This window comes from Pezoporus flaviventris, unplaced genomic scaffold (genome assembly GCF_033815535.1).
Source record: "Pezoporus flaviventris isolate CSIRO_AGI_PZ_B2104156 unplaced genomic scaffold, CSIRO_AGI_Pfla_v1 ptg000132l, whole genome shotgun sequence".
Taxonomy (NCBI): domain Eukaryota; kingdom Metazoa; phylum Chordata; class Aves; order Psittaciformes; family Psittacidae; genus Pezoporus; species Pezoporus flaviventris.
The window spans coordinates 1,316,130-1,340,094 of NW_026892680.1; the positions used below are offsets into that span (position 1 = coordinate 1,316,130).

Sequence of the window (23,965 nt, forward strand, 5' to 3'; positions counted from 1 at the left end):
GGTTACATGAATTTTCAAATGAAAATGTCATTTTCGTTGTAGATTACACTGAACTTCAAGAATAAAGGAAGCTAGAACTTGATCTTACATAGGGTCTATCATGCTTATGCTTCATGGGTTTAAACTTAACCAGGGGAGATTCGTGTTAGATCTAAGGTAGAAGTTCTTCCCTGAGGCACTGGCACAGGGTGCCCAGAGAAGTTGTGGCTGCCCCATCCCTGGCACTGTTCAAGACCAGGCTGGACACAGGGGCTTGGAGCAAGCTGCTCTAGTGGAAGGTGTCCCTGCCCGTGGCTGGGGGCTGGAACTGGATGAGCTTTAAGGTCCCTTCCAATACAAAACAGTCTGGGATTCTATGATTCTATGCTTACAAGCTTTATCAGTAAAATAACCAGGCTGTTTAATATTAATCACACTCACCAGCTTTAAGATAGTGAAAACTGCAATTAGAACTGAAGAACATTTCTTCACCTTAAATACTGTCATTAGTAAGGAAAGAGTTTTAGAAGGCACTTACCAAAACCAAAGAGCAGGTATAAAAAAAATGCTGGTTTCCATTTCTCTAGATACTTAAGACAGTAACTGCTGCCAGCAGGAGGGAGAACACTGTAATTTCTCACACAAACACTCATCTGTATAGAGAGCACTTAATTTTCTGGACGACCTGTGAACTTGTACCAGGCTCCTCATGATTCATGCTCCTGAGAGAGCACTTCATTGTCCCATGCAGTCAATTATCACCTTTATGTTCCAAGCAGGATGTGGTTTTCACATCAGTGATCTTGCACAGTTCACCTCAGAGAACAGAACTGTGAGCCACGACTGGCAAGGCTTTGCGAACAGCACCCACTGAGTAACCCCCCCCATACGACAGCAGCCACTGTTGTGATACTTGGGGTTCTCTGAAGCAAAAGCTCTCACTGGTTTCGCTGGAAGCTTCGAGTCCATGAAGAAGTTAAAGGCCTATTATTTACTACATTTAAGACTGTTAAACATGCTTATACGCAACCAAGTTGATCTTTTAGCAGCTGCTCCAAGACTGATGTCCAACTCATTTCTGGCAGAGCTGGAATAAAGTATCCCCATATATGAAGTGTTCAATTTTCTCCTGATGTTTTTACTGCATTATAGCATACTATCTGTTCTTGAATATTGACACCAATGTTAGTAGCCAAAGGAAGGGCACTTGTCACACGTAATTCACAGGTATTTCGCTCATGTTTTACCAATCCTCATCATTTTTGAGGTCCCCATGTGGAATTAAAAACCTCTAAATAAATCTGTTCTGGAAATAATGAAACAACAAACACAACGCACACCCACCAAGCCAGGACCACTTAAAACCCCTAACTTGATTTTAATACAGTCTCTTTGAGAAAACTGCTGATAAATCCAACCTCCATGCTCATTCCCTAGTCCCTCCAGAGGAGAACGCCTGCAAGTGGACTGTCAGCTAGTAGTACAGACTGGGATTGAAGGCTTTGGGATGCACACACGGAGACAAAGCGCAGCTGCTTATTTCATTTGCACGACACCCACTCCTGAGACAATACTGAGACAGAATCACCTTCTGCTTTTCCCAACTTTTTTGACAGGATTGCTTAAGGAAAACTTACCCAATAAGATCAAGGAGACAGGATTCATCGTCGTCATCATCCATGACAACTAGAACGAGAAGGGAGAGGAGGGATATTTGACACGTATCAGACAAAAGATCACCTTCAGCAGCAAAACCAATTCAGACCAAGTATTTATTAAACTATTTCTGAAGTTGACAGGTCTCTCCTACTGGCAAAGTTCTTAAACCTTCCACAGAGGTGCACTGATGAATCTCAAAATCAAATTCACGGAACGATACACAAAACTCCATGCAATGCTTTACCATTGAGGGGTATTTTTAGATTTTAAACTGGAGAGACAAATGCTTAAACTGTACTGGTTAAACAGAGCTTCTGTGACTTAAAGAAAGTAGTAAAATAATCAACACTGAATGTCATCTCCAATCAAAATACTCCTACAGGAAGGTACTCCCAGCTAATCCCAGTGAAGGAATAATCAAACACTACAGAACCTGCAAAGACTGTTGTAAATGAATGGCTGCAACACTGACCAGCTGAAAAGGTGAACAAACTTAGGTTAGCATCATAACCTAAATGGTATAGGCTAGAACCAGAACTACAGCCAAGTCATTACAAAGCATTCAAATGAGCACTGTTCCTAGCAGACCTTTCGTAGCTATTGCTAGTGACAACAGGACCACTATGAACAAGTGACAGGACAAGAGGAAACGGCCTCAAGCTGCCCCAGGGCAGGTTGAGATGGAGCTGAGGAACAATTCCTTCCCCAGAGGCTGCTCAGGCATTGGAACAGGCTGCCCAGGGCAGGGCTGCAGTCACTGTCCCTGCAAGTGTTCACACAGCGTGGAGACGAGGCCTCAGTGCCATGGGGCAGTGGTGGCCTTGGCAGGGCTGGGCATAGTTGGGCTCGATGATCTTTTCCAACCTCGCAGATTGTAGGAAGTTTCTTCTCAACAAGACTCAGAAGTGAACTTGTGATAAGTAGTACAGAGTTTTGAACCCTTTTACCAACGGTGGGCTTCATCTGCATTAGCCAAGCTGAGCATAAGCAGCCATTCACTGGGTGCAGAGCATTTTTAGCCTCACAGTAGCGTGAAAACCAACACTTTAAGGCACTGCATACTCCCATCAGGTGCTGCCTGTGCAAACACATTCCATCACTGTTCTTTCAAAGCTCCCATTTGCATGTCCTGGCTCTCCCATTCACTTTGACTCTCACAATGTCATCTGAGACTCTACCTTCTCCCTTTTCTCTGTCAGTAACTGTAAATTTCTCTGTCAACAACTCTCAGGACCACTTTATCCTCCCTTATTCTCTCTGTAAAGATCCCACCTAACCCACCAGTTCAATTAACAACTGCTGCTAGCATTTCCTAAACCTCTGGTACCCTGTTTTCTATTTAGTTATCCAGTTTCATCTTCAGAGTATCTTCTAATGACACGAAATTGGCCACTGTGCATTCCATGCTCGGGTTTTTCCTCAATTTCCCTTTAACAGTCTGCTACCATATTTATCCCTTAAACTTACTAACATAGTTTGAGCTTTAATTCATTCTGTACCATCTCTTACTTCTTGCCAAACAGAAACTTACTCCCCCTGACCAGATCGACAAGAGCCATTCTGCAGGGTCTCTCCCTCATATGCATCTCCAGTATGATGGAGGGACTGGAGCATCAGTTATACAAGAGGCTGAGAGCACCAGGGCTGTTCTGCCTGGGGAACAGCAGGCTTTGGGGGAATACTCTCTGTGTGTGTAAATACCTGGTAGGAGGGTGTAAAGAACATCAAGCCAAACTCTTCTCAGTGGTATCCAGTGAATAAGAGGAACAAACCAAAACAACAACAAAACATATATTTAAATAGACAAAAAAGCATTTGTTTGTGGTTTGTTTTTTTTCCTTTACTCTGAGAGCAGTCAAATAACCAGCACAGGCTTTCCAGCAAGGTTAGGGAGTCTTCTTCCTTGTTGATACCCAAAACCCAGCTGGACCTGAGCAGCGGCTCTGGCTAAGCCTGCTGGGGACAGGATGCTGGATGAGGTGATCTCCAGACCTCCCCACCTCAGCTGCCCTGTGATTTTGTAAGCTCTTTCCTGAGGCTTTTCTGTACTCCACCGGTTCTGAAACTAGTTTATACTTCAGCCTAGCAGAGGGTACCCTGTCCTCCACACTGCATAGCCTCATTCAGCTGTTTTCCTTCGGTCTCCTGTGCTCTAGTTTACAGCAAGGGTGAAGCAGAACCGGAGCACACATCACTGTAAGGATCCCTCAGTATGACCTCTCTGGGAAAACAGGAACGTAAAGCACAGCTACAGAGAACTACCTCAGATCTCAATAAAATCAGCATTCGGGAGGTGATCAAACATCCTAAGGAAATCATTCTCCCATGATTCAGTATTACATCTGCTCACTGCTGGATACAGCCACCAGCATGAGCGCTGATCTTACAACCTCATGCTAAGCAAGTAACAATATTCCGTGTCACAAAATCTAAATGGGCAACGGTAAGAACAAATGAGTAAGCGCTTAGCATTAAGCAACAGGCACTCTGCTTTAACTGCACTGTTAGCACAGCTTACAGAAAGCTGTGATCTCCTCTAACAGCTAAGCAGCACACCCACCTCCAGAGCAAGGTTACAGACTCCAACCTAACCAGAAGTAAAAATCAGCTCTATGGAGAGTGAACATGATCTTCGTTCTCATGCTGCAAGCCTACTGTTGAAAATCCCATCCCATGTGTCTATGGCAGTACTAACATTATGACTCAAGAGTAACACATCTTTGCTTTACCAAACCAAATATTCTCTGGGATTATACCGCAATAAGGGTTCACCATTATCCAAAGTGAGCAAACAGGATTTGGTTCAGTCACTACCCATGTGGGTATTAAAACTACCAGCTCAAAGTAGACACATTTGGTACATTCCCTAAATTCTTTAAAACCTGCATGTAACAGAAAACAAACCGCACGAGCACACCAAGAAGAGACAGCCTTGATGGTAACACATAACCCTCATCCCTTCAGCTGAATGCACAGCTGGCTTTATTACAAGCAAAATCATTTGTTGGGTCTTACCATTTCACAAACATGATACAAGACAAGACTACTCAGCACACTGCGAGCGCCTACCAGATTACAACAGATAATAAAACCCAAACAAAGCACACACCAAGAATCACAGCCAGTCCCCTCCAGAAGTGCATCTTCCCATAGCTTTAGCAACACTCTTGCCATCGCTAGCAGGATTCTAAACACGCAGGAAAAAGCAATTACGACAGCTTTTTTTTCTTTAATACTGGTTAACCAAAGAGCTTGTCTCTGTAAAACCATCACCAAGTTCTCCTACAGCTGAGCCATCACAGAGGCGCAAACAGGAAGAGGTGTAGAAGCATACATGCTTCTGCACCTTGAAAACTACAAGCAAAGCACAGACAAATCACTGCCACCCATGATGGTTAGAAAACACTACATTAAAGTGATGCTGCATGGCGGTGATGCTGCATGGCAGTGCTGCTGTGAAACACCACAGAACCAACATGCGATCTAAACAGCACGGTTTATGCATATGCGGTCTGTGAAAGAGCGCTCAAGATCACAGCCAAGCCACCAACATACCTATTTAAACTAAACTCTGCTTCTATTCCACCACACATACCCAAGATCTACGTAACATTAACGGCCATAAACTGAACCACAGCAAGAGTCACCTCAACACGAGGAAGAGCTTCTTTACGTGAGGGTGGCAGAGCCCTGGCACAGGCTGCCCGGGGGGGGGGGGGGGGGGGTTGCGGAGTCTCCCTCTCTGGAGCCATCCCAAACCCACCTGGACAAGTTCCTGTGTGCCCTGCTCTGGGTGGCCCTGCTCTGGGTGGCCCTGCCTTGGCAGGGGTTGGATGGGATGAGCTCCAGAGGGCCCTTCCAGCACCAACCCTTCTGTGATAACCACACAACTGCATGTTGGTTCAACCCAGCAGGCAGCTGAGCATCACACAGCCGTTCACTCACTTCCCCCACCCTCAGTGGAACGGAAAGAAAGTAAGAAATATAGGTAAAACTAATTGCTTGAGATAAAGACACTTTAACAGGACAGAAAAGGAGGGGAAAATAGTAATAATCACGAAAGAATTTGTAACACAAGGCCACTGCTCACCACGCTCTGCAATGCCCAGCCAGTCTCCAAGCAGCAGGCCGTCGCCCAGGCAACGGCCCCAGCTTCACTGCTCAGCATGACATCACCCGGCATGGAACACTCCCAGGGTCCCCTGTTCCAACTGTGTCCCCTCCCAGCTTCCAGGGCACCCTCAGCCTCCACACGCTGCTGGGCTGGGGTGAGAGACGGGCTGTCCTTGCCGCTGTATGAGCTTTGCTCAGCAACGGCTGAAACATGGGCGTGTTATCAGCATTAACCTCAGACTAAAGCCGAAACACGGCACTGCACCAGATGCTCTGAGGCAAAATTAACTGTGTCCCACCCGAAACCAGGGCAATCTTTTTAACTGATCATGATTTTCAGTGAGGATTTGTCCTGTCAACTTCAGAACAGCAACAGAGGTGCACAAGCAGACCAAGTCCGTGCACACCCAGAAGCAACAGCTCCTTCAGTGTGTTTAGAAAAGAAACTCCAGCAACACGAGACGTTGACAGAGATGATCCCTAACACATTTCCTAGGGCCCAACTGCTAGAGGAGGTTGCTGCTTTTCTTGCTGACTGTCTCTTCAGGTTTTCTATACCGAAGTTATGCAAGTTCTGTCCTCCTCACTGTTAACACAGAGTCGGCCAAATCAACAACTGATGTACAAACAGTATTAAAGCCAAGACAGTTTGAAAATACAACTCAAAACAGTGAGTGGAATTAAAGGATTAGTTACACAGCCTAGACCAGTGGTCTCAAAGTGTGCAAGACAATCTGATATTGGGGTGAGGGAAGGAAAACCCAGAACTTCAGTAGTACATACATGTAACTGGGAAATAAACACACATACAGCAGGGGTGTACACCCAAAAAACTTTTAGTACTAGGAATGTGCAATCAAAACCACGTGCAGACCACCGGCCTAGACTCTTGAAGACTGACTCACTTCAGCAGGCAGCTCAGCTAACAGGGCCTTCCGTCCATTGGAAGAGGTGCTGCTGAGGTCTGTCCCAGCCATTAGGACCCATCCCCGCAGCCAGGGGCCTGCCATGAGCCCACGCTAGGAACAGCTGAGGGAAAGCAAGCATCTAGTTACCATCAATGCTACCCTGCAGTGTAACCATGTTCTGCAAAGTAGGCCACACTCAGCCCTGTTGGTGCATCCCATTACTTTACAAAGGGCAATCCTTACTCCTTAGTCACAGCCCAGCACGGATATTCCCTGTTACTTGTTATTAACAAAGCCTCTACCCTTTTATTTCATAGCCCTGCTACTGCACTGGGGAAGCCAGGATATACTTCAGCTTGGAGCACACGTGTGTGTGGAAGCAGCACTGCCTGTCCTTTCTGTGAAAGGCCAGAGTGCCCTTATCACATGCTCCCAAAGAGAATATAAGAACAGGTGAAAGTAATCAAGGTGACAAGGAAACCCCAGCCCTGCAGGACAATCCTCTGGGGCACTGTTATTACCTGGCCTCAAAGCCTCTGCCTCCCTTACAACACTCTCGACTACTATACAGTGACCAACAAAAGAAGAGAGCAGTGCTGTGCCCCCCTCATCCACGATCCCTGAGTCAGCCCAAGGCTTTGAACAGTCAGCCGGCACAGAAAACTGATCTGACACAATACAGTTATCTGTTTCAACTTGCATTAGCTTCCTCATGTGGTTCTGGCCTGCCATGAGGCTACAAGAGTGCTGCTAGTACCAGCACAATAGAGGGAGTAGGAATGAGGGAGCTGGGTGGTTAAGTACAGCGGAAGCAGCAGCGCTTCAGGCAGCTTAAAGCAGCTGTCAGACTATAGTTGCATCAGCTCACGTTAGCTGCTGTGCAGGCAGCAGGTCCATGGCAGCGATTACTCCCATGTACTCAGCCCTTGGGAGCTCCCATCTGAAATACTGTGCCGGGTTTTTACACACACACACCCCCTCAGAAGAAATACAGAAAAATCCCAGAGTCCAAAAGAATACCAGTAAAATCCTGCAAGTACATGACACGGAGTTCTTAAAGTCTGAGGGCACCTCGTTTCTGCAGGCTGGACAAAAAGCAGCTAACCCAGGTACTACCTGCAATTTGCCACTAGCCGAAACGGGTACTGAGACGAGCAGAGCCTCTTCCCATCAATGCGAAGCAAGACACAAGGCAACAGCCAGGACATGTAGCCCAGAAAATCCCAACCACATAGAAGGAAAAAAAGCAGCTCACAAAGAAGAATGCTCAAGCAAGAGGGTGGAATCACCAAATGGTGTCAGTACCAAATGGTGCTGACAAACCTGTCCTAACTTCAAAGCTAGCTCCGCTTAGAGCAGGGCCAGACAACCTCCAGCAACCCTCACGAGCCTGCGTTTTTAATCGCTATGCTACACAATCCACAGTATCATGCAACACATGCAGGGTCACCTGCACAGTCATTACAACTGGATTTGTCCAGACACAGTCCAGCTATTCATAGACTGAATGTGATTTCTATAACTTAAAAAAAATGGGAGTACTCAAAGCCACTGTAAATCCTGGATTTTAAATTCAAATTCTATTCAAGCTTGTCACAAAAGAATTATTTCCCTTTCTCATTTATAATTTCATACAACCTTAATACATAACTTCAGATACAATGCAGTAAAAGGGAGTAAAAAAAAAAAAAAAAGGCTATTTTACCACATATTAGGTAACACATGCAATTTAAGCAGTACACGCTTCCAGCTGCTAAGGTGCTGTTAACTACTGCCTTACACTGGCACTTACGTCTCAGGTTCCTAACAAAGCAGAGGCTTGGATTCATTGAAGGAACCTCACCTACACAGGACCAACTAGACCCCATTCACATTCCCTGCCGTACAGGAGCGCAAGAAAGGAGTACAAACTCAGACCCTTACTACCATATATTGTGTTGCTAACATTTCAAGTCCACGCTACTTTTGAACAACCCAGTATCTTGCAAAGTGGTCTATCTCAAATTCTTCTAACTAACCAAGCATGTGTTTTATGACCAACCTTAGAGCTGCTCATCCCATCAAGCCCTTTATCTTCAAGAAACTGATCTTCACAGAGATGGAACATAAAAACCTAATATTAAAAGGTATTTCCACTTCTCCCATCATCAAAAATTACATTCTCTGGTACGATGACACAGTATTCAATGGAAGAGAGGTAAGCACTGAAAAACCTGATTGCAAGTTAAAATCTCACTCCCCATTTTCACTCGGGCAAAAATACCAAAGGCATAATTATCAGCAAGTTGTCACTTCAGGGCAACAGGGGTAAGGAAGCAAAATCCATTTTAAAAGTGTACTTTGTGAAACACAAGGATTTAACTACTCACTTCCAAACCACGTTGTGCTCGTATTCTACAATGTGTGATTACTCCACATGAGTATTTTCTCTTCCAGACTGATCCACAAAAAGCAACTACTATACTGTCGCAAAACCTTAGCAGGAACTGCACTCTAAAAAAGAGCTAAACAAGCAAGAAATTTGGGATTCCAACCTAGTAACACATAACAGAGTGCAATACTCAAGTGTGAGCCTTCTGTATGTATGAGAACGTGTTTTCATCCCAAGATTCTATAGATGAGTAGTACTTTGAAGACGAATTTACAATGTCTGAAAATGCCCATGGAACTGAATTTAATCCTCACTATTTCAAAGCCATCCGTATGTAACAGAGTAAGAGAAGAAATTTCAAATATCTAGAAGAGTGATGCAAAACCTAAGAAAAACTACTCCAAAAAATGGCAACTACTGAGGAGTCAAATAAACAGCAGCAAGAAAGAAACACCAAAGCGCTACCTCTCAAGAACTGCTAGGCGCAGCATTGCACATCTTCATAGTTTCCAAGATCTGGCAGGAGACGACCACTGAAGAGGACCAGCTCCACATACAGAAGGGCAAAAAAAAAACCTTCACTGAAGCACAGGCAACCTACAACAGGTTGTTTATCAAAGTCTTAGTATGGCATCTAAAGAAAAAACATTCTCTGAGTTTGGCAAATGCGGGAACTTAGCAAAAACTTGAGTAACTCCTAAAAACTACACTGAAATTTTAATGTATTTAGGAAAAAATGGGAATGGGCAGCTGAATTGTTAACAGTATCTACAGTCAGAAAGGTTAATCTAACTACAGCCAAGCACACCAAGTGCATGTGTGGACCCACAGTGCAGCTCTCTATGGTTTCCCTCAGACACATACATTCAGCATCAGATTTCCAAGTTATTTAATACATTCTGTTTCCTACTGCACCCAGAGCTGCTCTTGGCAACACCTGTACTTTGAGCAGACTTTCACCCGGGAACAGAACTCTTTAAAGCACACAATGAAACTGGCAGCCTGGAAGTCAGGATGCTTACCGACCACATGGGATTCACTCGACTCGGTCCATTTTCCCAGCAGGGACTACTCCTCATCGCTATGCTTACGGCCTGTTTTTGGCTCTGTCTTCTAAGCAGCTCCACTGCATACACCAAAATTCTTCAGGAATCTCAGTATTCATAAGCCAGGCCCTGGTTTCATCCCAAAAGAGGAAAAGGAGGTGGCACAGGTCTCAACAGGTCCTTAGGAAAGACATACTTGCCTGCCCGATGCTCTGAAGTATTTCTAGTAACTGCTGTATGCAGTAACTTATTAGCAGATGTCATTTGTGCAACAGAATCCCCAACAAATGTTGAGTCAATTCAAGAAACGTTGAGTCATCCGAGTTCTTCAGATGTTCCTATTAGAGAGTACCTGTGTTATCGTGCTTCTCATCCTGCGCAGATCAGTTCCAAAGATCCTGAAAACTCACTTACGCAGTCCCAGAACGTAACTTCCTTATGAATTTATAATCATTTCTCAAAGAATTATGGGCCAATGCCCAATTAATACCTTTTCATTGCCACTCTAGTCCATAACAGTTTGAATTAAAAATAAAATGGTAATAAAAAAGGTTACCCTGCTAGAGTTACGGTTCCCACAAGTTAGTATCAGCTAACCACTGCCAGTTAGTAAAGCTGAACAGAGATTTATACTCCTTTTGGTTACTATGCTTGGGAAATCAACTGGAATTTGAATACAATGAACTGACACTCGTGTAATTAATTCAGCAGTGCAGTCCGGATTAATGACCCCAAAACCAGGCTGAAAATCCTCCCCGCTGCCTATCCCATCCTTGCTGAAGCCAAAGCAGATACTGCCTCCTACTTCACTGGGGGCCAAGATTTTTTCTGTAGCTGACTCAACTTCAGCACCCAACCTTGGAAATCCATACTCGGATTAAGCTCACGGCAAAACTACTGCAAGTTCCACCTGAGACAAGATCAGCCCTCACAAGAATTACTGTTTCTTGCAACGAAGTTAAAGCTTTCCCCCTGGACTCCCCTCTCTTCACCACCATTTCTTAATACCTTTGCTAAAGGAAAGGCTATTCTATTAAGTTTTGACAGTGATTTGCTCACTTGCTCTTCCTTTTGTTAAGCATTCCCTTACTCAAAGTAACATGAGAAATAGCTCTAGAACATTTTAATAGTAGTGCGAGAGAAAGAAAGCAATAAAAACCCCTTATCTGTTAATCATGTTAGCTTTTGTTTTGTGCAAAACCTCAGTGATCCTCAAAGCAAAAACAAGTGAACATTTTAAAGCATCCTTTACCTACATGATGATGTTGAAAAAACCCCATCAGTTCAGGCTGGTGTTTATGAATTTATGTTGGTGCAACAAGGGCTTCACCAATACTACTCACTGCAACTTTCAAACTACGACAGCTGCAGGTCACAACCAATGTTAGGACAGTTTATGGTCTTGCTGCGAGCACAAAACACACTTGGTTTCGTAGACAGTTCCCATGTCTACCCTGGACCAGAAACATCACCATAAAAATCAAAACCTTTCAAGCACAGATGCAGCTTGTTCCAGCAGAACTACTGGAAGAAATGATGCCAGCTTTCTGAGCAGGATGAACTACATTATCAAAGAGGCTCTTCTGCCTGGACGGCACCTGTTACTTAGGCTTGACACACTTTCACACTCTCAGGGCTCATACATATGCTAAAAGGCACCAGCCATTAGACTTCTCACAAGCCTAATGCAGCACGAAAAGGCACAATCGCAGACACATATGCAGGTAAGCTTTGCTGGGGACTCTGAAAATACACCTAAGAGAACAATGAATGCCCGAGGAGCAGATCAACGCATTCGTGCCTGCAAAGCTCTTCAGCTCTGGACTATGGACTTAAACCTCTGTCACCAGACTTTATGCAGGCCACACGTATCCTGAGAGTATTATCAACTCAATAATACAGGTACAAGATACACGGCAAGTGTTCGGAGTATTAACAAAGAACATACTTAAAACTACATGAGTGTCATACTAGTGAATAAGCCAAGGTGCACCAACAGAAGTACAAGTGGACTAGCGTATCAACACCTTCAGCTTGGGCACTCCAACACCACAAACCAGCTCTGTGAAATACAAAGGACCACCCGCAACAACAGAAACCTTTAAGCTCAGAAAACGGCCAAAGAACTAAGTGTACAAAGATCTAGTGCATTTAAATACTACCCATCACATACCTCAATGCAAGAAGAGGATATGGTTTGCTTTAATGGAAGCAGGCCAGAGAAGATACACAATCATTCGGCAATTATTAAGCCCTGGGAGAACACAAACTGGTCCGTTTTACCCCATTTCTGTCATTTCTTCATTATTTTCATGAATTAATAAAAAAAAATCATGCTCTGCCAGACATTAGCGCGTAATAATTTCAGTGTATAAAACTACAGCACCACTAAAAAACACTATCTTGATCCCAAGACTACTGTTAACCAATACACGAAATAATAACTTCCAGAAGGGGCAAATTCCTTGTAGTAAGATTTCTGAAGCGTGTGAACAAATACTCTGCTCTGCACTCAACGGATCTGTAACAACTGAAGCTTTAGCAGGTGTATTGTTCAAAACCCTGCAACGTTAACCAGGCTGTCCCCATTAAAGCCTTTTGAAAAGCCAGTTTGTACCCAAACAAGCAATAAAAGTGTGTATTGCGCAAGAGGTCATTTAAAACCCCTCAGCTCCGACGGGCAAAGAATTTAAAGGGTCTTAGAGTTAATCCCAAATGTGAGAAAGCCTCCTGCTCCCTTCAGGGATGAGCACGGGGCATGGGGAATCCCTGCTCTCATCCGACACAAGCGGAGGAGGAGGAACCGCACGAGCATCCCGCACTCCTCAGTGGGTGCGGCGCGGGTCGACCCGGCGGCGAACTGGCTGCAGATGCAGATGTTGTTGGCTCGAAACTCGGGCCTGGCGAGCACTGATCGGATCACACACACACACACACACACGGAGAAACAACTCACGCACAAAAAAAGGGAAGTTTTGACCACAAAACGGGAGAGCCCTTTCAACGCTCTCCCTATAAACCAGCACCAAAACAAAGCTTACGAAGCGCATCGGCGGAGCTGCCAAACCGGGCTTATTTGGAAAAAGCGCTGCTTCCTATGAGATACAAAGGAGTGAGAAACACTTGAAACGATGAGAAAGTAACAGCTACAAAATCAGCTATTTACACACCCACACCTTTATTTTTGCAAGCACTTTTTAGGGCACTGGAAGCTCTGTACCGACCATTACTTCGCCCTATGTGCTCCATGACAGCGTTTTCTAAAGAGCACGTTGCCCTTCTTGAATGACACTGTGTTTTCCACTGGACACGAGACGATGATGTTCTCTCAAGTCCCTTTTTCTTCCCACGCTCTGAGCGCATCTCGTGGCAGCAAGAAACACACATGAAATACGCGGCAGGAAACCACCACCAGCTGCGAGGTGCCGTTTACACGGCTCGAGCCGGGACCGCAGGCCTTTCTGAGCCAAGCCACTTTAACGCTTCACAGCACCACGAGGAGCAGATCGGGGGGGGCGGAAGCATGAGAAGGCAGCGATCCGGGGCGACGGGCCCGTTCCCAACAGACCCATCCCAAACCAACCCACAGGCAGGAATCCTTCCCCTCTCTCCCCAGAGCACACCCCCGTTAAACCCCTCACAGCACCAGAGAAGGAGGCAGTGCGGAGGAAAGCGGGTTATCGGGGGGGGGGGGGGGGGGGGGGCGGGAGGAAGATGCTTTTAGGGCCCGACAGCGAAAACGCTCCCGAGACACCCGAACGGGGCGCGACGGCAACGCCCCGCGCGCGGCGCCAGCTGAGAGGAGCCTAAAATGGCGCCCGTGGGGGAGGAGAGACGGAGCGAAACTGCGCAACAAACGCTGGCGGGGAGCCAGGCAGCGCCATCTTCCCCCTGCTTCCCCCGCTCGCACCCAGCGGCCGCCGGAGCGCGGCTCCGCGGCTCCTCCGAGCCCGGCTTGTGCCGAGCCCCGGGGAGCGGAGCGGAGCGGAGCGGAGGGGAGCGGAAAAGCGAAGGCCTCCGCGTCCCGCTCCGGCTCACAGGGATTAGGAGCGAGTAAACGCAAACGAGCCCTCTCTAAGTCGTTCAACTCGGCCCGAGTTCTGCCATGAATTTGGCAATTAACGGCAAAAATTACAATGTAAAGCCCCACCGTAACCCGATAAACTGAGAGGAATTCGCAAAACATCCCCGCCACAGCCACCTCCTGGTTTAAAACGCAAATAAAAAGAACGGTTTATAAAGCATGGTTTCCTGTACGGAAAATCATCCCAGCAGCACAAAGGATTCACATCCACTCCACAGCAAAGCCAAGCGGGTTACTCCAGGAAGAGACGGTTTATTGGTACGGTTTAAAAAGGCGTTACAATAAAAATACATCTCCAAAAGAAGGGGGGGGGGGGGAGAGAATACGTAAAAAGAAAAATAAAAAGACAGAAAAATCGTTCCCGAAAAGAAGGAGGGGGGGGGGAAGCGCATTAGCCCCAAACCTACCGCGCACCCACAAAAAGCAGCACCGCTTCCATCGCTCTCGGTTAGAAGCGGGCGGCACGGAGCGATCCCGAGGAAACGGCAAAGGCGGCTCAAACGAATCGCATCAAAATCCGAGGAAAAAAACCAAAACAAAACGAGGAAAAGCGAAGAAACAGATCCCCAGAAGGCAGGAATGTGCGCAGGAAACGGCAAGGTGAGGGTGGTGGCGAGCGGACGGGGGAAACGGGGCGAAAACCGAGCCGGGAGTGGGGGAAAAAAGGGAAAAAGGCAGGAAAAATCCTTCCCAGGCGCGCGGCCGGGAGAGGCACGGAGCGTCTCCATTTTCCCGACGAGGAGGATGAACGAGTGTTTCCCAGACCACAGGGCTTTAGAGGGAAAGCAAAGAACCGAGGGGGGGAAGAAAAAGAGGGAGGAGATTTGAAAAGATTATTTTTCTTTCTCCCTCACACACTCTCTCTATCCCCCTCTCTCACTCTCCCGCACTCACACATCGACACACACACACACACACACGCTCCCTCCTCTCCTCTTTCCATCCCTCTCTTGATGGCCGTCAAGGGGGTGGAAAATAGAGAGGGGGAAAAAAAAAGACAACAACAACAACTAATTTTAAACCGGCTCAATCAATGAGTCATTAAAAGAGATTTTTTTTCCCTTCCCTCCTCTCCTCAATTTGCATGGCATCAGCGAGAAGGGGAAAAAAAAACCCCACACAACCCACCCCAAACCTCTCCCCTCTCTGCAGCTATCAGCCTGGACCTGAAACCTTATCTCTCCTTTCTACACACACACCCCTCCGCCTTTATTTTAAGAAACAACTTTTTTTTTGCGTGCCCTCAGCAGCCACCACCACCAACCTCGCGGAAGAATAAATATATATATATATATATATATATATATATAGTTCATTCCCATGTGAAGCCACATCTGCCCAAACAACAGCCACCCACAAAACATCCCTCTTCTTCCTCCTCTCCTCTCCTCGTCTCGTCTCCCCTCTCGCTCTCTCTCTCTCTCTAGATATATATTTATATACATAGCCCCAGAGCCAATAGCTCTCTGGGCTGAAACCTAATATCCTGGTTTTGGCAACTCCTGGTTGTTAATTTGCTCCTCTTTCTTTTCTGCCTGTCTGGAGATAGATTTTCCTCTCCCCCCCACCCCCCCTTCTCTTTTCCCTCCCCGAAGGAAGGGAGGAAGGAGGTTGTGTGGGTTTTTTTTTCCTTGAAATTTTTATCACAAAATTATAATACACTCAAAGGGAAACTCACCGTCATGAAAAAGCAGTGCCTTGTCAACGGGGTTTCTTCGCCATCACATCAGGGGCTGGCAGTGTAAGAGAGAGAGAGGCAGAGCGGGAGAGCGAGGGAGGGAGGGGGGAAGAGAGCGAGAGCGGGAGGAGAGCGCGGCGCGGCACCACGGCACACCACGGCGCGGCACCGCACCGCACCGCGGCACGGCACGGCACAGCGCGGCACCGCTCCGCTCCGGCGGGACACACCGCCGGCTCCAGCGCCATCGCCACAGTCAGGCCCTTGGACAAAGTTTAGCTCCTCTTTTCTCTTCTCTCCCCTTCCTACCCCCCCCCCCCCCCCCCTCCCTTTGAGAAGGCCGTACAGCTGGCACTGTAGACACGGCCGAGCGGTTTACTTTCGGTTAAAAACTGGGGGGGGGGGGGGGGTTGGGGTTGGGTTAGAAAAGTAAAAAACAAGCTTTTCCCTGCATTAATTCTAACGGCCTGGCTGATCGCCTTCGTATTAAAGTTGTATATATAAACCACGACAGGCTTGGAGCAAGGGGCACGGAAAAAATGCAAGGTCACCTTGAGAGAGAAAGTCAGATCTGACCCTTTTACAAGTTGCCGTATTTTGGGTGGGTTTTGGATACGTTCTTACCGCTGCATGGAAACCAGATGACACCGATTTCAGCTGCTTAAAGAGAGCCGGGGGTAACCTGAAATGCTCCTTCGCAAAACGAGCGCTTTAGGTTAAAATGCTCACAGCACTGCGAGTTCATTAATACAGTTCTACGGTTTACTGCGTCTGAACGCGTTGGTACGAGAATTTCGGTCAAAGCTTCTGGGTTCTACAAAACTAACTCAAATATTCATTAAACACATCACTAAAACAGTCTTCGTTCAGCCGATGCAGACAAGCCTAGTTTCTTAAACAACATCTTGATTGGAAACAGAGATTCTTAGCATGTAGAGGTACATATATAGTAATGCTTCTAAAACAGGAAATCTCTTTGAGACCTTTTTCTGCTAGTAAGTCCCAAGGACTTGTGCACAGCAACCTTCCCTGGCTTTAGCAAAAAGTAACTTAAGCTCCCTAGAGACCCGGATTTGAAGCCTCTGTGTAGTAGCGCACGCTTCGTTAGCTTTACAGCTCAAAAAGCACTTGAGGTTTTGAGTTTTTAAAAGACAACCAAACCATTACAGGCAATGTACTATGTGGACTTTCCTGAAGAAGTGGACCGGATCTTTTATGTTTAAAACCAGTCAGCACCTCAGCATTGTTTTCAGTTAGGATCCGGTTATAATACTGAAGTAATCAACCAACTCACATTATTATACGGGAAACAAAGGTTAAAAGCCCGATTCCAAACCTTTGCCAAAGCCAAGACCTGCAGTTGTTGTTTACACGTATTCCCAAGGTAAAGCTTCAAATCACTCCCTAAATGGAAGGGTTGGGCTTTAGCGTGAGCGCAACAGATCCTCAGTGCAGCCCAGACATAGCAAACACAAGCATGGTCCTGCCTACCCCATCAGCTGAAATACTGGCTTCACTTCTCATAAAGACAGTATGAACCTGACTTAGCCAGCAACATGGACAGAAACACCACATGCCAGAGAGCTCCACATCCTAATGACTCTTACAGCCCATAACACTCCCGACAGTAGCATTAAAAAATGGAAAAGGCCGCACTTAAAGGTCCCTAACTTCAGCAGATGCTTCAGGGGACCCAACGCTGCCCTGAATTAAAGCTTACTCAGCATCACTGGCTGAGAATTAGAGAACGTTGCTAAAGTAGGAGCTTGTGAGCTGCAGGGCCGCCACAAGCGTTCTGCTCGAGTTAACAGGAAGGAACTTTGTTTCAGAGGTTATGAGGCAGAACATCTGATCGGTGTATTATTATTATTAGTCTCCCAGTCCTACAAAAACCACAATGGGAAGTAAGCAAGAGCAAGGAGGAAGAGGAGGAAAGAGGACACGTGATTTTCGGCAGCTTCCCTTCCTATAAGTAACATGAGCAAGCCTACCTAAATTGTCCGTGACTGTACCATAATTTATACTTACTTTCCCTGGAGGATGTTTTGAAGCAGCATTGGCAATAACCTTGCTAAGCAGGGACAGTACAAAAAGGGAAGGAGAGCTAACATCTGATACAGTGAAGTGCCCTGACCACACTAGATTTCTCCAGATCTACACAAAAGGGTGAGCTTAAGAATGAAAACCCTTGACGTGGCCGTTGAGTGAACAAAACCACGCCAGAACACACTGTACTCTCTGCAGAAGTAAAAAAGCATATATAATTCTATCTTTGCTATATTGGTTCAGAAACAAAACCGGCTCAGGTAGAAATGGGTGGATGCAACTTTATAGGTCAGACTAAAGCACTCACTTAACATTACTTTCAATACTAAAAAGCGTGGCTGCAGTCTTCAGTTGTGGTGTTACCACCTTCTGGTGTACTACAGAATTTTCCAGACCACATTTATAAAGAAATACTGCTTTTTGCTCTGAGGTTCTCATGCTTATTTTTCAAGGGGATCACACGGTGTTTCTGAAGTGGGTGTCACTCCCCCGGAGGTTGCCCCTCTTCTCACCGCCTAACAGCATTAACACAAAAACCCTAACCCATCAAAATTCTTCTGCCCCCAGGTCACCTGCCCAGAGCTGCTGTCCTCAGCCAAAGTCCTGTTCTCTGAATTGTGTACAACGCACATTCAGTTCCTGTCTCTCTCTCTGGCTTCCTCAATCACATTAATTTGTTTTCTCATTCATTTTCCCGTAGCTGCTTCAGAAGGAGTAAGGGGAAATAAGCATGAGAAGAAAGGCCAGACCAGTGTCAAGAAGGAATAGGAGAAACCTTTAGAAAACAGGCATTGGCGCAGTAATTCTCAAGCAGAGCTACAGGGAACATCATGTGCACCCAGCACACAATACACCAGTCTGCTGTATTTTGACATCAGCTGTCACACTGTGACCATGCTGTTTAACAACTACCACTCTCATAGGTGTGCAAAGACACCAAGTGACATTTGCAGCGAGCTGAGATACACGGCCCTGAAATGACAGAAGACTGTGCAGAAGTAAAAACTAGGCTTAGATACTGAGAGGGAGAAAATAAGGGGGTATTAAACACCCTCTTCCTTCATTCTGTCTCCAGGTTTCTCTCAGATCAAGTGACTTTATTATTACCCAGCCCATTTCTCCAGGTTTGTATCACAAGCATTCCAATCCTTGTGCAATCATAAATTAGTACTCCAAAAGATCAAGGGCAGCAGACTCATAAAGAAGAATTTACAGGCTAACCCATTTGCATTAAAGGAATAAATTCCACAGTCATCCCAAGATTCTGCTTAAATAGCTGCTTTGTAACCTCAGTTCACTGCATCCTCTCTGAGGTATATCGGATGGAAAAGAGCTGCTTACTGCTGCCTTGCTTCCTCAGACTGAGTGCTTCAGCTGTATGGGTGGCACTTCTTTATCTCTCCATCACTTAACCTGTTTCTTGTGTCAGCTCATCACCAGACACACTATTTATCCAACTACAACTACGCACTGCTTTATTAATTACTAATTTAGATAAGAATAAGTAACTCTAAGCTTGAAGGCACAGATAGGTCATCATTCAAAAGGCAGCAGCAACAGAAAGGAAGGAGTCACAACACTTAAAAGGTAGGGCGCTCAAATACAGTGGCATGAAGGGAGACAAAAGACTTCAATTTGGAATATAAATGCAACATACCACATGAAAAATCCAGTTCGATATCTGTATCAGTATTGATACAGATATCAGTATCAGGACCCTCTCAGTAAGAATTTCCTAAACTTGACAAATTTCAGCTTGCACAAAACTACTTACAAAACCAGGCTCATAATTGCATGATGTAACTTCCAAAGCTGTATGACTCCAGTACCAGTCATCATACCAAGCACGTGACTGTCTAACCAATACGTATCTTAAGGGATGGCTGGTTACGATACAGGTAGTAAGAAGAGGTAACAAAGAGTGAGCCTCGGAACAAGAGATTTACACCAGTACCAGGAGACAGACGGGTTTCTATGGCTGGAGGTTGTGTGAATGCCAACAGGGCTGTTCTGTGACGAATCTGAAGAACAGATTTTGAAGAACTGTGCTGCTGTGAGGTGTGGATCTGACGTATGGAAGACAAGTAAAACCAGAGAGAACGTGGTGACGGGGCCCCACATCAAAACAAATGACAGTGCAGAATTATTACTGAAACAGATCAAAAATAACTCTTTCATGCTCTAGGTTATTTAAATAGAGTCGTATTCTTAGAGTACATTAAAAAGGAGAATTAAGTTTGAAAGATGAACAGCACTCGCTTCCAATTTAGAATAGTCTTAAGACAGTAAGCCACTGAACTGTACTGGGGAAAAACCACCTCTGCAGATAGAACCTTACTACGGTGTCTGGAGAAATAAACTTCAACAACTTACACAGCCAAGATTTATATAAGCAATTTAAACTAAAAATGAAGGCAGAAATTCGGGAAAGCCTCTATAATATTCAGAGATGAATGGGGAAAAAATATAGTTAAGTAAAGATACAGAAACACACCGGTGTGTAATGAGGAGATGGACACAAGGGTTTGCTGTGTTTGCTTTTTAAAGCAATAGTAATTCAAACCAGCAGCTGGGCCTTGAAAGTAACAAAAGGCCCATTCCTAATACAACCGAGGTGCTGCGGATGATTTAAAAAACACTAAATAAAACCAGAAGGAACTTAAACAAAAAATGGAGACCTAAAACATGAAGTGAAGCATTAGAGGGGAAATAGAAACAGTGGAATAGTAAGTTATACCAAAAACATTAATAACACAAACATGCTAAGCTATACTTGTAGAAGGACAAGACAAAATGGACATTAGGAACGAAGCACCATCTAAGTCCCAACTTTTGAGAAAGAATGGTTTTACTTGGGTATTTCCGGGACCCTACTAGAAACCGGCTGGGTAAGATTTGGGTATGAATAAAGACTGCTGAAAGATAAGTCTTAATATTATCACTAAAAAGTGTATTGCCATGAATGGAATTTATTCTCAGACTGAGACTGAAGAATAAATGCTAATAACAGGAGGAGGCAGTCCTCCTTCACAATGAGAGCAGACAGATTTTGCTCATGAGATGAATAAAAGGCAGAGTAAGTTTCTCAGTATTCTTAGCTTGGTTAACTAATGAATGTACTACAGGAGAGCTAACAAAAAAAAATCAGGAAACTTGGATATAATGACTTCAAGTTATTTTTATATAAATTACTCAGGAAAAAAAAAAAGGAGGAATATATTTGCAATTCCAAACCGGGAAATTCTCTTAGGAGCTCCAGGACTAATAGAATTATTACTTCGAAGTGAGAGTGCGTAAGACAGCATCTGCAGCTCACGCACTCGGTCCTCACAATTGAACTGTCAATTAGCAAGTTTAGGATTCTAAATACCCATTACAGCAAGGCCTGGGCCGAACCTAAGTGCTCTTCTGCTCTTGAGCTTTTGTGCTCTGTGTATTGTGTCTTGATTTGTTCGTCTTGAGGTGCCCCTTGTCGTAAGAGGTTACGTTTTGAAGTCTGTCCCCGCTTTTGGAGGGTAGCTCATTTTCCTAGAAACGAGTTTGTTTCTCCACCTTTGGCACTGAGAATACCATGTTCTCGGAAGGGACCAGCTCAGACTCGTTTCCCAACAAGTGCACCTTGCCTGGTCGGAATATAATTAGTATCTTAAGCATTCCCAAGGATTACATTTCAAAGCTTTTGCATTACTCACAGCAATTAAGATGCACCGAGTAAGTTTCACAGTTGTAGCTCTAACTCCCTAATTAGTGATCTAAACCACACACATTTTACATTGTCTTGCCTTTCCATATGGCCAAGTACATAAAGCACTACATTTTAGTCCAAACATAAGCTTTTTAAAAAACAACCAGTATGCCAAACGTAATGGTAAAGAAACTTATCCTTTTTTTTTTTTTCCCCAGGAGAACAGGAATACAGTGGCTTGACAGTCACTTTTATTGCAGCCCCATTCCACCGTGAAAAATGTCGTGTACAGTATCTTAAATGGATCATACTACGGCTTACATCTTTAATGCTTGATCACAGTGCCAGAGGAGTTCAAAGAGCCCTTGCTAAAACCAGCAGTAGAATGCCATGACGGTTAAACAAGCCACTGAAGTACCTACTTTATAGCCAGAAGTAATTATGTTCATGTGCTAATCTCTTCTGGAGAAACTCAGTGTAACAGCAGAGATCCCATCGATCAGATAAGAAAGAGCTCCATGCAAGACAAAGGGCTGCTGCTTTTCTTGAAAACACAGCTAAAAGGCAAACCAGCATTCTGTGTGCGACAGCGCAAGGTAGAGGCATTCCACTGTTTGGAACTAAGAACGTCAGTGCTGGGAACACAGACCGATGATACGGAATAACTGCATCTGCTTCCTTCCTTTGCTTGAGAGAGCACAAATCTGCATCTCAAGATAGTGCCACAACTATGAGGTCCTTGACTTTGCAAGCTCAGGAACCTCAGGTTTAAGAATCCACTGCTGTGAGGCTGGAAAGCCAGTTGCCTCTGTAGATGTCACTGTTACTCCCCACTTTTCTTAAAATACGGATGGAATGAGACAGAATCTTGAACCTTCACCCGAACTATGCAATACATCTCACTTCCAAAGGTTACCAGTTAATGCTGTTGAGCCACTTTAAGTCAGTATTTCAGATAGAAAGCATTCAAGAGCCATCACTAAGGGATACAGATTTAAGCATGGAAGCACGCGTAACGGAGCTTATGCTCTGGAGTTTCACAGGACTAGATCCAAGTTAGCAAGTGCAGCTTCTGGGAAACAAATGACCCTGTGCAGTCCAAGCAGCGGCAAAAGGTCTTTGTAAAATGACTGCTATCTACCTTCAAACCAGGGAGGAGCTAAAGTAGGGAGTGAGGGGGAGAACAGCAGGCAGGCAAAAATTGTAACTTTACTTTTATCTAATAGCCTCGGACGGCTAAACTGCTTGTTACAGCTTACCAACATGAGTCCAAACCTGAGCTAGAAGGCTTACGTGTTTGTTATTCAGGTGGTTACTGTTTGGGAAGTTGTAAATCCTCTGTTCTCTATGGCTTAGGGCACGCTAAAGAGCCTTAAAAGCTGCTGCCAGCAAAGACAGGGAGAATATTGTCAGTATTTGTATTACCACAAAAAGATAAATATACACCAATATCAGTCATACCAAAACCTCAAACTGTAGGTGTAGGAAATAACTTTGGAACATCAAGATGAGACAGTTGGCAGAATTTTACTGCTTCCTTTTTAATTTTTCAGTACACTTCACGTTCTTTTATCTGGGGCTATTTGTGCACATTAGCAAGGTGAAAAGATTCCGGTCTCTCCCAAACGCCCCTATTCACAAGTGTATTTGGGCCTCGTTAATTTAAAACCAATACAAAATACTTTCCAAAGCTTTCTAAGACCAAATGCAATAAAACCTTACCATTATACTGCAGTATAAAATACTTAACATTTAATTTAGGCTGTGCACGTTAATGTTTTACTGTAATCTTTTCAGGTATAAAACTGTTTCACCCACTGCAGTTCATCTCTCAGGTCGTATTTGTGTAACAACACCAAAGCCAGTCACATTTGTGCATACTGAAAAACAGCAAAAGCCTTTTTCTGTCCATATTCTCATGTATGGGATAACACGTATCACCCGTAGCGGTGGGAGCGTAAGGCAAAGAAGCCTGCTATGTAAAAACAGAACTCAGATCTATTCCTTAGGAAACAATATGGAAGTAAGGATTTCTTTTTTCTTACAGTGACCGAACAGCACCGTATTCTCACCCGATGTAACATTACTGCAATTGCTGCAGACCTGGATTTCATCCGTTACTAGCAAAAATGCCTAAGACATGATAAATGTGTATTTAAACACATTGGTAGTGAAAACCCCAACCACTTAAATGAGACCGTTTCAACAAGTCCTTGTTCACGACTGAGCATTCTCCCTTTCTGCAGGGTTTTGATTCAGAAAGCTGTATTTTCAGGAACAAAATTCTGGCCGCATGAACCATGCGGCACTGTGACAGTTCAGAGCCGTAATGCATTCACCAGGATATTACCCATGCTGCTGCCCCCCACCCAACCTGCTCCTGCACAACAGGAGCT

General features: G+C 45.0%; 1 protein-coding gene across 7 annotated transcripts in view; it reads right to left on the minus strand.

Annotated features, from left to right (window-relative positions):
- The window catches only part of BICRAL (BICRA like chromatin remodeling complex associated protein), a 35,076-nt gene extending 19,051 nt beyond the window's left edge, over nucleotides 1–16,025 (minus strand). For 3 of the 7 annotated variants that reach the window (XM_061478832.1, XM_061478833.1, XM_061478826.1), the window contains exon 1: nucleotides 1,617–1,665. In XM_061478832.1, the coding sequence (XP_061334816.1) occupies nucleotides 1,617–1,660 (44 nt within the window). In that variant the 5' untranslated portion in view covers nucleotides 1,661–1,665. The other 4 variants (XM_061478831.1, XM_061478828.1, XM_061478830.1 and 1 more) reach the window with 4 other exon arrangements.
- Nucleotides 16,026–23,965: the final 7,940 nt, after the last annotated feature.